Genomic DNA, 14,586 nt, shown 5'->3' with positions numbered 1-14,586 from the left:
TGACTGACCAAGAACTAACTTTACAAAGTACAGACTCAGTGTGCACAACCTGGCCATCGAGACAGAACAATACAAGAAGTCGTATCTCCCCAAGGAGCAGCACTTTTGCCAGATGTGCAAGGATTACAATGTGGAGACGGAGGTGGACCACAGAAGGCTCCAAACTCCAGCCAGTTCCAAGTCAATATTTCCCTAAATTTGAATACAAACAGTGCTTGCTAAGGCAACACATATAATAAATTGGAAACAATACAGAGAAGATTAGCATGGCCCCTGCGAAAGGATGACATGCAAATTCGTGAAGCATTTCCACATTTTTGGCTGCACGGTGGTGTAGTGGTTAGCACTGTCGCCTCACAGCAAGAGGGGCCCGGGTTCAATTCCCGGACTAGACAACCTTCTGTGTGGAGTTTGCATGTTCTCCCCGTGTCAGCGTGGGTTCTCTCCGGGTTCTCCGGCTTCCTCCCACAGTCCAAAGACATGCAGGTTAGGTTCATTGATGACTCTGAAATTGAGTGTGAATGTGAGTGTGAGTGGTTGTCTGTCTATATATGTCTGCCCTGTGACAGTCTAGGGTGTACCCTGCCTTCACCCAATGACAGCTGGGATCGCGACCCTTAACTGGATAAGCGGTTACGGAAGATGGATGGATGGATGGATGAATACAAACATCCCAAATTTGACCCTTTTACCAAAAAATACCAAAATCCCAGTCCTGTTGGGAGAGCACACAGAGAGCTGCAGGGTGTCCTTACCTGCCCCACTTTGATGAACAGTGACCCCTCCCCCCACCATGCTTTACCGTGTTTGTACGGCCTTGTACAGTACAATGTGCTTTGCCAACACTGTGTCATAATATGGTCATGACAGTAAAGTCTCATTGAATTGAAAGAGAGAGAGACATGGACAGAGACAGAGAGATTGAAAGCAGGACAGACACAGACAGAGAGAAGGAGCGAGAGAGTGAGACACAGAGAGACAGATGGAGACAGAGACAGACAGATAAAGACCAAGATAGAGACAGACAGAGTGAGAGCAATGTTCATCTTCCCCCTTTAACTCTGACATGAAACATGAGGGCAGGCAGCAGCAGCAGCTTCTAAATGCTGTAAAAGGTGTCCATGTCCTCTTGCTACATTGAGACCGTCACAGTCAGATTCCTTCTGATATGAAAAGCACAATTCTCAAATTTCCCTGGCGGTCTGGAGACAGAAGACACAATGTTCTCACAGGGAAAACCCTGCAGAGGGTATGAAACCCACTGTGCAGGGGGCTTTGGTCATAGACTGTAAATAAGAAGTGGACCTTGTCACCTTGACGCCACCCATTGGTTTGTGGACTGCCATTAGTTCGGCATTTTGGCCATCGCCATCTTGGATTGTTTTTTGGCTGTTGCCATCTTGTGTGTAGGGTAATAGGGTACCATGAGCCCTTTAACATCTGATGGGGCCTGACTATTTAATGCGTTGGTGAGTTTAATTTAGTTATTGTCAGTACATGCATCGCATGTACTAACGTTTCTGCATTGTTTTGAGACAGGATGTGCCAACTTTCTGCATTTGTTTTATCTGGGAGTTAAAGGACTGCTTTCTTAAGGATCTTAGAGAGGAAGGGAAGGTTAGATACAGGTCTATAGTTAGCCAACACCTCTGGATCAAGAGTGGGTTTCTTAAGAAGAGGTTTATTTACAGCTAGTTTGAAAGACTGTGGTACATGGCCCGCTAGTAAAGACAGATTGATAATATCTAATAAATCTATTTGAATTCAGCCAGAGTTATTGCAGGAAGATTCTTGAGGCTTGTGATTCCATGTTTAGGAAAATTGTCCTGGATCAACAGGCATAACTACCATATCATAACACTTATCTTTTTTTTTTAATGTGGAAGCAGCCAAACAGTTTGGCTTTGCATATTTTTTGAGTCCTAATAATTGTATTTCATTTTAATATTATATTCATCCTAACAATTGGTATCCCAGTAGAATTCAAACAAGTTTTCCCTCTCTGACTTATTCATTTTCCCTCCTGAATGGAGACCCAGTTAGTGCTGACCTGTGTAGGCCGGCTTCTGTCCTGAGAGCATCTTACGTCTGACACTTGATGATTAAGAGGAAGGCCCGGGGTGGTTTTCACCGAGAGATAGTGTTTTGGTATGAGGACGAGAGTATTAAAACCCTGCTGCCCTGGGGTTAGTGGAGGATTTCACTTTGAAAGATTCTAAACCACCTTGTTACAAGTCCACATGTGGACTTAAACCTGCTACTGACGATGGAAATACAATGCAAGATTGGTGCATCTCTAGGCTCTGCAGGTTAGTGGTGTAATGGACCACTGTTGATCCGTGATCCGTACTGATCCCCCCCCCTCACGGTTCGTCATGTAAACCGTGTAATTAATTACACAGTTTAACGTTAACCATCACAATTGTTTTCCCCTATATTCAGTAAGATATGAGAACAGAACCATTTATGCTTTTCTAGACGCCGATCTCTGATGATGTTACATTGTAGGGCTGTAAAGTCCTAGTCGACTGGTCGACTTATTGGTCGATACGTTCTGGGTCGACCAAAATTCTGATTGGTCGATTTTTTGCCGTGTTAATTTCATAAAGTCGTCATCAGGAGGAAAGTACCAAGTGCTAATGGGGGTGTTTTCAGAGCCCTGTTTCACAGAAAACAGCCTGTCTTCAGAGAACACCCCCCTTGTTTTCACTATTTTGGATTAGCCCAACCCACTAGAGACAGGTAGATTGAAGAAGGTCCATGTTATTCAACGTCCGGTGGTTTAATTGCTGAATATTTATTTTTATTTTGAGCGTTTTCATTTTTCATTTCATTTGAGTCCTCCTCCTCTACCATCCATGTCACAGACATCAGTGAGTCCTCCTCCTCTACATCCATGTCACAGACATCAGTGAGTCCTCCTCCTCTACATCCATGTCACAGACATCAGTGAGTCCTCCTCCTCTACATCCATGTCACAGACATCAGTGAGTCCTCCTCCTCTACCATCCATGTCACAGACATCAGTGAGTCCTCCTCCTCTACCATCCATGTCACAGACATCAGTGAGTCCTCCTCCTCTACATCCATGTCACAGACATCAGTGAGTCCTCCTCCTCTACATCCATGTCACAGAATCTTTCCAAAATAGATGGCGGGAAAAAAGTCGAATGTAAAATTTGCAAACAACAGTTTGCATATCACAGCTCGACTACAAACATGGCGTATCATCTAAAAACGGTAATATTTCAATATTATAGCCTATTAATATCATATTAAACATATTTCAATATTTTAGTCTAATAATCGTTTATTCGTTTTATAACTGCAGGATCCCTCCGATACACCCAGACCAGCTGATGTTAAGCCTCCTCTATCATCCAAACGCAAACATGAGATCACAGAAGGAATTGTCAATTTTATTGCTCAGGATATGAGGCCCATTGGTGTCGTGTTTAATAAAGATAATTTTCCCTGAATTGCCTTTTGTGTTTAATTGCCTTCTTGTGACCAGGGATCTAAAAGTTAAATTTGCTCTCTTTTTTCTTTTGTGCTGATCTGTGGCTCTGATCCGTGATACGATCCGAACCATGAGTTTTATGATCCTTTGCACCACTAAACACGGTATAGTCAAAATTCATACTGTAGGGCAAATAGATACCCAGTCAGGCATGTGTGGTAAATAGAACTGAGCTGGTGATGGAAGTAGCAAAGGAGAGAACCATCTTCTCTCCTTCCAATCTCTGTTCAGAGCTGCACATGCTCAGTAGCGATTGGGCAGGCGTGTGGAAATGACTGTGTGGCATGTAGGTCAACTCCAAATTCCTTTACTTAAATTAAGATTTAACGTCACAATAAACTTTTGTCTTATAAATAATAATAATAAATAAAATAAAATTTGTGTAGGGGCAGGTAAAAACTGACTGTGGGCGACTAGATTTAGGACCCACTTACCCGACTGGACATGTGGAAAAGAAACATTAAAGCTGAACCCTTTCCTTAATGTTCTTAAAAAAAAAAATGTATTATGCCTGCGTGCCGGCAGCAGCCGTGTTTCAGGTTGTCCCCCCACATCCGTCTGTCCATTCCATTCTCATGAACTCAATATCTCAGGATACGAATGGAGGCAATATCTGAGTTTGTCAAAAAAGTCTACCTCAAGGAAGAACCGTTTAGAATTTGGTGGTCAAATGTAACCATTATCTCACAAAACACCTTTTTGGCCATAACTCAAGATATCATATGCTAATTGCAAATTTCCCCGCTGCTGGACTAATAAAGGATTGTCTTATCTTATCTTAATCTTGACAATTTCCGTAATATCTAATAGCGTAAAATGATGAAGTGATGTAATTTTGGACAAACATGGATATAAAATGTAACTTGACTAGTTTTTGTCCTCCAGTGTTTGTTGCTTTGGTGGACTTTGCCTGAGATTTGAATACACATTGAAATTAAGTGGCTCTTTTGTGAGTTATTAATAAATTACTATTATTGGCCCCTATACCGGCGTGCCAATAATTATCTGATTTTATCAGAACTGAGTGGGTCTGTATGGACAACAGTGCACACTTTTTGACAGAAAGTTGTTAAGTTCATAACAGCAATCATAAGAGGGCCTGGGCTCTAGTGCTAATATAGTGAAGACCGACAGAATGTCGTCTCTTAAAAACACTTGTTTTAAGATTAATCCTAACTTTACACCACATTCTCACCTCATTGTATCATGCTGCTTATCACGTCTTTTCCATTTTCAGCAGACTGACGTCTGTCCAGTCTTTGATGCCTACGCTTCCTTTGAATGAGCGTTGAAGGATGCTCCTATAGGATCTAGCTATTTTTAGATGCCACAGCCAGGTGTGGGTGTTAAGGATGAAATCACCACCATTCACTGTATGTCATTCTATTCTATTTGTTATGAACAGTAGTCAGTCATTTTCTGGCATTCTATAGTCAAACATCAACCAAATGAGAACGTCTGCTTTTTGCAAATCCAGGGAAATAAAAAAACCTGATGAACCAAGGCATGTTTTCACAATGATGTTCCGTAAATGCTGGTTGATTTGCATCATTGAAAACTTGCAAAGACGACAAATGAAGATTGCCACTTCTGAAGTGACACAATCAGTGCAACACTGAGGACAATAATATGATGAAAGTGGCAAAGAATTGTAAAATGGCATCTGAAAACTGAACTTGGGAGAATGTATGATGATAGATAACAGTGCGATAGATAACAGTGGGATAGATAACGGATTATAGGGCCATAGATAACAGTAATAATAATAATAATACTTTAATTTTATATAGCGCTTTTCTAGGTACTCAAAGACGCTTTACATAGGGCGAAGACAAACAAAACAAAAAATAACACAAAGGAGCAAACAAAACAAACAAACAGAACATTTTAGTAAAAAAGAAAACTGGAGAAGCTGTGCGGAATGAGTCATGTAGTGGAGGGTAGGGAGGGAAAGGGAGCAGGGGTTAGCAGGCGAAGGCGGGTTTGAAGAGGTGGGTTTTGAGGGCTTGTTTGAATGATGATAGTGTGGGAGCCTGACGGATGTGGATGGGGAGGGCGTTCCAGAGGGAGGGTGCAACAACTGAGAAGGCCCTGTCACCCCAGGTCCGGCGCTTGGTCCTGATGGTCTTCAGAGTGTTTGCGCGGGCGGACCTGAGGCAACGGGTGGGGGCGTGGAGGAGGTCTGAAAGGTAGGGAGGGGCCAGGTTGTTTAGGGCTTTGTAGGTGGTGAGTAATATTTTAAAGTCTATCCTGTATTTGACCGGGAGCCAGTGGAGGTTGCGTAGGACCGGGGTCATGTGTTCATAGCGGCGGGTGGAGGTGAGCAGTCGAGCGGCAGAGTTCTGAACATATTGGAGTTTATTGAGGATTTTGTTGGGAGGGCCATAACAGTGCCATAGATAACAGATAACAGTGCCATAGATAACAGTGGGATAGATAAAGGATTATAGGGCCATAGTTAACAGATAACAGTGCCATAGTTAACAGATAACAGTGCCATATATAACAGTGCCATATATAACAGTGCCCTAGATAACAGTGCCTTAGATAACAGATAACAGTGCCATAGATAACAGACAATAGTGCCATAGATAACAGTGCCATATATAACAGATAACAGTGCCATAGATAACAGTACCATAGATAACAGTTCAATAGATAACAGATTACAGTGCTTGTATACACTGAATAGAAACTATACATTTGGGGAAAAGTGTACAGAATGCTGTATCTATATTATCCATCCACAAGTTTCATCTTTCTCCTTTAACCCTCTAACACAACAAATGTAAGCGTGCACTAAGAGCTTCTGAATGTGTCTCTAAAACAATGTCGTATGACCTCCTCATCTCAACTTCAAGATCATAATTACACTCAGTGGCTTTATACCTGCCAACCTTGGGTACTTACAATGACTTGACTTATATTGGCAGTATGTTTATCAGCCTCTGAATAAATGTTTCTTCTCTCATGAAGAAGAAACCAGGGCCGAGGAACAGCAGAAACCACTTTTCAATGTAGAACACTACTCCACAACTTTATATGACATGATTCCAACCATCTGTTGGTATAGTCCACTCTGTACGTGATAACATTATTTTAGGTGTAGAGGTGGTAGAACCACGACGTAATGATGGCTCAATAGAGCTGTCTCTGACAATGGTGCTACATCAAAGACATATTGGGAAGTTATATGTGTTTCAAATGAGCCCAGTGACTGAACTCGTGTAGGCCATCAGTCTGTGTTTGTTTCAACAGTTGTTTCAGGGCATTATTGGGGGTTTCTGTGGAAAGAGTACCTAGAGGGTGTAGTGGGAGGGTGTGTTAGAACATGTCGAGACACGGCAGGTAGGCTGTAATGAATAGTTTGCGCAAGAAGCATGGCTCGGCCCCGCTCCCCCCCACCCTGACTGTCCTCTCAGTGACTTGCTCTGGGAAGGTGTTGCACTTAAATTACTCATTTTAGAGGTTTGGAAGAATGTTTTCTTTAATTTCATGGAACTGGGGATGTGTTGTGTTGGAGCTCAAGTTGTGTGTTAACTAAGATGATGAAGTGATTATTTATGAATGATTACTTTAAATGGGTTGTAGAATGGTAATGCTACAGGAAGTTTATAAATTCAATTTTCTAGTAGTAGTAAAGTGTAGAATATCGATTCCTCCCTGTAACACTATATTTTTCATCCTTAGGGATGACTGCAATCTTTGTTTTCTTTATTAAATTCACAGAGGACATCAGGAATGTGCTCAGTGACCACAGTGAGTTACCATTTTGGCTGTTTGAGCTGCATGGTAAAAACAATTTCTATTCATTTGTTAAGTGGTTGTCATTTTATATTTTATATGGCACAGGGTTCCACATAATTCTTGTTTAAATGATTGATTAGTCTATGTAATAGCCAATTAGAAAGTTCTGTTTGTAAAACAACTCAATCAAGGCTTTTGAATGACGTATTTTCAGGGATTTGCCATATTATCAGGTCTCAACACTAACTGTTTAAGTGGTTGCCAGGCTACCAGTAATCAGCTTTTGGTTTCTGAAACAGAAAATATGATTACCTCATATTTTGAGTAATTAAGATACTATGCAGTTCTTAATCATGTCACGTGTCATAAAAGCTTTATTACAGTAAGAAAAAAGAATTCTTTGCAGTTTGTGTTTTTTATCTGAACCTTTACAGAATTAGAATCTTTAGTGTTATCAGTAATGTTTTTTGACCCTTCACCACTGAAGTCTTGGATTGTTGGTCCCTCAAGTGGACATGTTAGTGCATGTTAGTGCATATTAGTGCATGTTAGTGCATGTTAGTTAGTAACGTCAGGAATTGCAATCGATCCGTGAGCTGTATGGATCCCCCCTCAAGGTTTTGGTGTGTGAACTGCAGATTATTTCCACACTTTTACCATCACAGTGTGAAATAAAGGTTTATTGATGATCGTCATTGAACCATATTCAGTAAAAATATATACGATCAGGAGATCAGCATTAATGCTTTCTAGTGGATCCTCATAATGGAACGTTGTGGACAACAAATTAGTGTTTAAATCAACAGGAGGAGAGCTAGGAACGCTAACAGCACAGTTGATAACAGCTAACACACGGAGGTTCCATTCCGTTACATTTTGATGCGTTCAGGCTCTGCTCAGTGAAGTATTGGGCGTAGATAAATTATAACACTATCATGATGTGTTCCAAGTGTAATCATGTAAAATGTATTGATTTAACAAAATGGAACCCAAATTATATTTGTCTGCCAATTTGGATCATTGCCAATTGACAGGTGGCAGCAAAAATAACGTGATCGGGAGCTCTTGAAGTTATATTTGCTCCTTTTTACTGTTTTTGCTGATACAGTCCGGTTCTTGACTCAAAACCGTGATAAGATCCAAACCATGAATTTTATGACCCGTTGCAGCCCAAGGTTGTATATAAGTAGTAGACATAGTCATGGTAATGTCATACATTAGTTTGTGGACTAAAGACCACATCAGACTGTTTTGAAGCCTCAAGTTCGAAGATTTGACTTTCGCCAGCCTGACTTTTTGCCGTAGACTTCTAGACAATCCCATCAGTTGGGACTGAACCAGCTGATTATTAATTTGCACTGACAAGGGGCAGGATTGCTTTCTAATCACTGATAGATTTCAGCTGGTGTCTTGCCTTTCCATGCCTTTTTGCACCTCCCTTTCTTTATGTTCAATACCTTTTCCCTGTGTCATTCCATTTTATTACACATAACTTAATTTCTGAATTTATTTGTTTTGTTTTCTTTGTATGTATGGATTACTTTGGTTGTTAACACGAGGTTGTTCACAGTTTCACCACACAGTTTGAGTGCAAAATGTTGCTGCTGTTTGGTCACAAACGCACACCGTCACTAGATTCCTGTAATATACTGATGGTCTGTATTCTTACTGACTGTTTCATAACACTTCAGTTCATATAATTCATAATTCATAGTTCATATAATGTGAACTAAAAGGTGGCGCTGAATGTGGAAACGGAATGAAACAATGAAACGTAGCGACTAAAAAGTATTGTCTGTGTGTCTGTGTCATTCTTCAATTAGATGAAAAACAGCTGAACACTTTTTCAGTTCTAACACTCCAACGCTAGCACATGTTAACGTAGATCCAAACGCACACAGAACACATTGTAAACGGAATGTGACCCGATTGTTCAGACCACATCAGACAGATGACATTGTGACTGGATCTCAGCCATGCACTCATTCCATACAGTAGGACTGCCGCTGTATGGAGGTGAAAGGTCACCGGACTCAAACGCTATAAGGAGTGATTTAAAGAATATATTATATCTGCCCATGGCTTTACTTAGCCTCCCCACCTCACTAATTAGCAGGCAGAATCCAGGTGTAAAATCAAAGGGGGCTGGTTGAATGCCTGGATCTGAACCCACCCAACCTGCAGGCTGTGGGTCAACCCGCGGATGATTTTCAAGCTAATAGAAGTGACCCAGTTGACATTCTTTAGCTCATGTAAGTTTATTATAACCAAGCACATAGCCAATGTTACTGAAGGGTCCTGTTCTACGGTACCTTGAAGCTCTTTTTGCACTAGTTCCATTAGTGTGGATTAATAACTGGATGAGCAGTTAGTGTATGGCTGGAGTGTTAATGGACACTCGGTGGTCCCTCTGTGATTTGTTACCTTCAGCTGAGGTGAAAGCTTCCCCCTTTGTCCTCCTTTAAATCCCAGTCTGCACAGGTACAGCTTGACACACACTTAAATGAGGATGTCATTCACTAACTTTTTTCTGAGCTCACTGTCTTCTTTCACACGCTCGAGATAAACCTCATGTTAGCAGTTCAGGAGCACAGTTCACATAAATCTGGAGGACATTTTACCTCCCAGACTTTTATCGCTCCAAAAGTAGCTAATGGGTGTGAGAGCACGAGTCAGTCTGAGACTGTGATGGACCCTGTTTCAAAGGAAGCCATTCTTTTTACACATCCAATTTTCAATTTTCAATACTCATTGGCTCCATTTAGAGTGACCTTTGAATGAAAGGCTTTCTGTATCATACACAGAGTTGGATAAAGGTTACTTTCACTGAGTTCCTCTGAATATTAAGGCCATTGTTTAGGAATAATTCAGCTATCATAAAACCACTACCTTACCTGAGCAGTGAGCTCCTTTACAACAACACATAGTGACCAATAACATTAGTACTCCTGACATGAAACCTGTGAACACAGCTCAGTGTCCCTGTACTACTCCCCTCCTTTTAAAGGCTGAAGCTATAGGACTTTGAAACTGACGAGTGAATATTTTATAGCTTCATTTATTTCTCTACTCTGGTTTCTATTTTATCCCTCTTAATCCTCCTCCCTACCTCAGTATCAGTAAGCTGATGAAGATGATGATTCTGCAAAGATTGGTTGGAGATGGGTAGGTGGAGGGGTTCACACCGTCATATTCTAAAAAGAGACAGCAGCAAGATGATAGGCTAACGATTTCATGTGTCGCTGTGATATTGGATTGAGGAGATCCGCTGATCAGAACAGCTGATATCATGATTGACAGCCCCGAACAATGGCGGCAAAGACATTATGAGTGAGTATGCGTGAGAGGAGTGAATGGTAGATGTATGAGAAATAAACTACAAGCTTAAGCATACGAGAGTATCGTCTTCATGACTGAACTAACGCTAGAGCATATATATATATTTATACAACTATCAGAACCTGATGGGCAGATTACCTTGATAACTAATTGAACACTCCCCACAGGATGTGTCCATTTGCTCAGCACCACATTATCTGGTTCTGTTTGGTTCCCCCAGTGTTGCTGCTGCTGGCTGTTCTGTGTGGACCCAGAGGAGTGTTCAGCTCGGCTCAGTTATCCATCAAACAGCAGATCTCATTATGACCACAGTCTCTGGGACTCCCTTTATGATCTATTCCTCCCCCCATCCTCCTCACCTTGAACCCATCCGTCTGTCTCTGTCTAGCGTTTCATTATGCAGCACTGGTCCATGTTAAAATGGACTACCTGGGACTTGGGACTTGGTAGTATTTCGAGGCTGTGTGTGAGAGGACAGTGTGCTGTTCCAACTCTGCAGTAATTGATCTAATTGACCTATGTGAGTCTTGATGGACTCTGATGTGAGCAAAGCTCACACCAACTATATGTGAGTCCAATGAAGTTGCCATCTAGTGATTCAAATGGCTTGCCCAATTCCATGGTCTCCCATTGTTTGTGACTGATGCAGCAACAGTTCAGAAAGTGTCTCTTTGGGTTTTTGGACAACAAAAGGTGATGACAGATATGAAGTGTTGTATCAAATCAAAGATTTACTAGATTGTGGGTCAAGAAATTTGGTCAACACATGTCTCTCACTCGTTTCCTCGGTTTCATTGTTGTCTATGCCAGGTGGCAGAAGTCCCTGTCTCACTGGATAGGATTTATGCTTTTGTTCCTTTTCATCTCTTTGTGAACTTCACAATTGTTGTGCAGAACAAAATAAGCATTCATAATAAAAATAAGTCCTTCTTCAGGTCGTTTCACACCGCTGGAGTTTCAGCTCAAAGAATAAGGTTAAGACTGTCATACACGCCAATACAATACATCTAAGCAACACATTAACGGCTTCCACTCAATGCATCCTGGTAAATGTAGGCACAGCAAGGATCCCCGGCAGTACTGATTATTCAACCAGGAGGGTTTCAAGCCCATCTTATCCTTGAGCTGCTCCAACTGTCTGCCAGCTGTCTACTAAGAAAATGAATGTGACTTTTTCTCCAGGCCTCCCTGAATGACTCCTACGTTCTTCAAGTAGAGAAGAGACAGGGCCTCGCTTGTTCTCATGTTAAAAGTTCTGCTCCTATTATTCAAAACCTCTTGGATTTGTTACTTGAAATAAACTGAATGTAGCTTTATCAACATGTTTTCTTTTCTCTCTTTCTTCTCCGCCCTCCCCTTCTGCTCTCCATCTCTGTCTCTAGCAGGGGTCCCCCAGATCTGGATCACGGGGTTTTCAGATCTACAGTGTTTTCCAGGTGAGACTTGGAAACCTTTCCTAAATCTAACAGTCCAATAATTCTAACCAATGAATAACCCTTTTTTCCAGAGGGAGGGGGGGCATCTTGATTGAATAGTTTGCAATGCTTATCAAATATTATTTTTGCTTATTATGCTCATCCCTATTAAGAACCAGTTGTTGATTGAAAACTTACTTTTCCTTCTTGTTCTTCTACCCCTCCCCTAACTTTTCATTGTCTTCCTCCTCTAGGTGTCTTTCTGGGATGTCCAGGCTAGGTGCCCTGAGGGGGCTCAGCCCTGAAGCACAAACCACCAGCACGGACAATTTTACTGCTGAGAGATTACACAAGCCTCTACAGATGGACACATCCACATGTAGAGACACCTGCACAGCTGCTTGAGAGGGAGAACCCTTTTTCCCTCTTTGATCGCCCAATTTACATTCCGTCCATCCGACAATCATCCACCCTGCCCTCTTTCCATTCAGGCGTCTAGAGTGTACTATGCGCTGCAGAGCTAGTAGTGGAGAGCAGGTAATGGATGATGCTAGCCATGGTGACCTAGTGTAAATGGCTATTCCTCAGCACAGCTCAGTGCCGGTATCTACTGCTCAATCCTCCGCCCCCCCCTCTTCTCACCCCTACTCCACCTCTCTGCTCTCCTTCCTTGTTTACCGCTGCTGCTTGCCGTCCGGTCCCGCCTCTCCCCTCCAACACCATGGTCGGTGCAGGCTTTGGCGTGTGGAAGCTAATGCGAGGTGTCCGCCAGCTGGAGCTCCACCGCCTTATCCTGGCACTCATCATCTTCTGCTTGCTGTCCATGGCCTTCCTAGCTTACTACGTCTCCAACAGCCCCAAAATCAAGGAGGCCCCCCCTTTACCCTTCAGTGACTGCGGCGGAGGAGGGGGGATGTCGCTGGGAGCGAGCACCGGGGCAGCCGGAGGTGGACCGGGCGTCCAAAGGGCACCGCTTTTCCTCCCCCAGCGACAGGGCCGACTACGGCAGGTAAAGGCGATGGACAATTCCAGGACAGAGCCCGTCGTTCTGGTGTTCGTGGAGAGCATCTACTCCCAGCTGGGCCAGGAGATTGTAGCCATATTAGAGTCCAGCCGCTTCCACTACCGGACAGAGATTGCTCCTGGTAAAGGAGACATGCCCACGTTGACGGAGCATAACCGTGGGCGCTACACACTGATCATCTACGAAAATGTGTTGAAATACGTCAATCTGGATGCGTGGAACCGCGACTTGCTGGACAAGTACTGCGCCGAGTATGGAGTAGGCGTCATTGGATTTTTCAAAGCAAACGAAAACTCTCTCCTCAGTGCACAGCTCAAAGGTTTCCCCCTCTTTCTACACTCACACCTGGGACTCAGGGACTACCGTATCAACCCCAATGCTCCTCTACTCTACATCACCAAGCCCAACCAGGTGGAGCAGGGCTCTTTACCAGGGGATGACTGGACCATTTTCCAGTCCAACCACTCTACCTATGAACCAGTGCTTCTGGCCAGTACCAAGTCCACGGAGGCACTGGCACATTTTGGACCCAGCCCCTTGCGGGCCCTCCACGCCACCGTGGTCCAGGACTTGGGGCTCCACGATGGCATTCAAAGGGTTCTCTTTGGAAACAATCTCAACTACTGGCTTCACAAGCTGGTGTTTGTGGACTCCATTGCATACCTGACAGGGAAGAGACTGTGTTTGTCCTTGGACCGCCACATCCTTGTGGACGTTGATGATATATTCGTGGGCAAGGAGGGAACCCGTATGAAGGTGTCAGACGTGGAGGTGGGTGAGCCAGAGTCACACAAGAGACCACAGATGATCAGAAATTAGCTCTAGTTGCCTCTCACTTTGTGTGGTGGTTGAATGTGAGATGTTGACACATATACATGTCCATGTAAAGAAGAAAGAATGAAAGAAGTGGCACACTGAAAGAGTATTTAAAAGATCCTTTCAGTTTGTAGGATCAGCAATGACTATTGTTGAGTACAAGATCAACTTAAGAAGTGTTATCAAGGTTGTGTTCACTTGTCTGAGCAGAAACAAGTAGTGGCCTGAAGAAATCTGTGGTTGTAAGCTTTAAAGGATCGTACCAAATAACTGCTATCCGCCAACACCTTTCATCAGAGCCAGTCGTTTCAATTTGCAATATGACACGTTTAGGTGATACACGCACTTTACGATTCAGTGCTTCAGCTGCCTAAATACACGTGCGGATTTATATCTCACAGTTGTAATGATTTCACTCACAAAACAATCACATGACTCATGAGCTATTAAGTCTTAATAGCTTTTTGTCAGCTGTCTGTAAAAGTGAGAAGCTAGACCTATAACAATGACACTCTTGTAGTATATTAATTTGTCAATTGCTGAACTAAGATCGGAGAAATTTTCACCACATGGGTCTACATTAAAGGCTTCCACTGTCAAAAGACACCCCGGTCAGATGAATAGCAAGCTAAGTGTAAAAGTGTTCCTGTGATAGACCCGGCCTCGATGTAGCCCATTGCATGCATGTTTCACTCTTGGATTTTCAAAGACACCATGGTGAGGCC

General features: G+C 42.8%; 1 protein-coding gene and 1 non-coding gene across 3 annotated transcripts in view; both read left to right on the top strand.

The window, feature by feature from the left end:
* ndst2a (N-deacetylase/N-sulfotransferase (heparan glucosaminyl) 2a) overlaps nt 1-14,586 on the top strand; it is a 33,254-nt gene that overhangs the window by 2,582 nt on the left and 16,086 nt on the right. For both annotated transcript variants that reach the window (XM_054599977.1, XM_054599978.1), the window contains exons 2-3: nt 11,989-12,042; nt 12,276-13,816. In XM_054599977.1, the coding sequence (XP_054455952.1) occupies nt 12,743-13,816 (1,074 nt within the window). In that variant the 5' untranslated portion in view covers nt 11,989-12,042; nt 12,276-12,742. The remainder of the gene's footprint in view (nt 1-11,988; nt 12,043-12,275; nt 13,817-14,586) is intronic.
* Nucleotides 212-319, top strand: LOC129092831 (U6 spliceosomal RNA). The gene has a single exon (XR_008531271.1). It is a non-coding gene; the product is annotated as a U6 spliceosomal RNA (small nuclear RNA).

The sequence above is a fragment of the Anoplopoma fimbria genome, chromosome 6, assembly GCF_027596085.1.
Source record: "Anoplopoma fimbria isolate UVic2021 breed Golden Eagle Sablefish chromosome 6, Afim_UVic_2022, whole genome shotgun sequence".
Lineage (NCBI taxonomy): Eukaryota > Metazoa > Chordata > Actinopteri > Perciformes > Anoplopomatidae > Anoplopoma > Anoplopoma fimbria.
The sequence above is the reverse complement of the archived record's forward strand: the minus strand, read 5'-3'. Positions and strand labels throughout refer to the sequence as shown.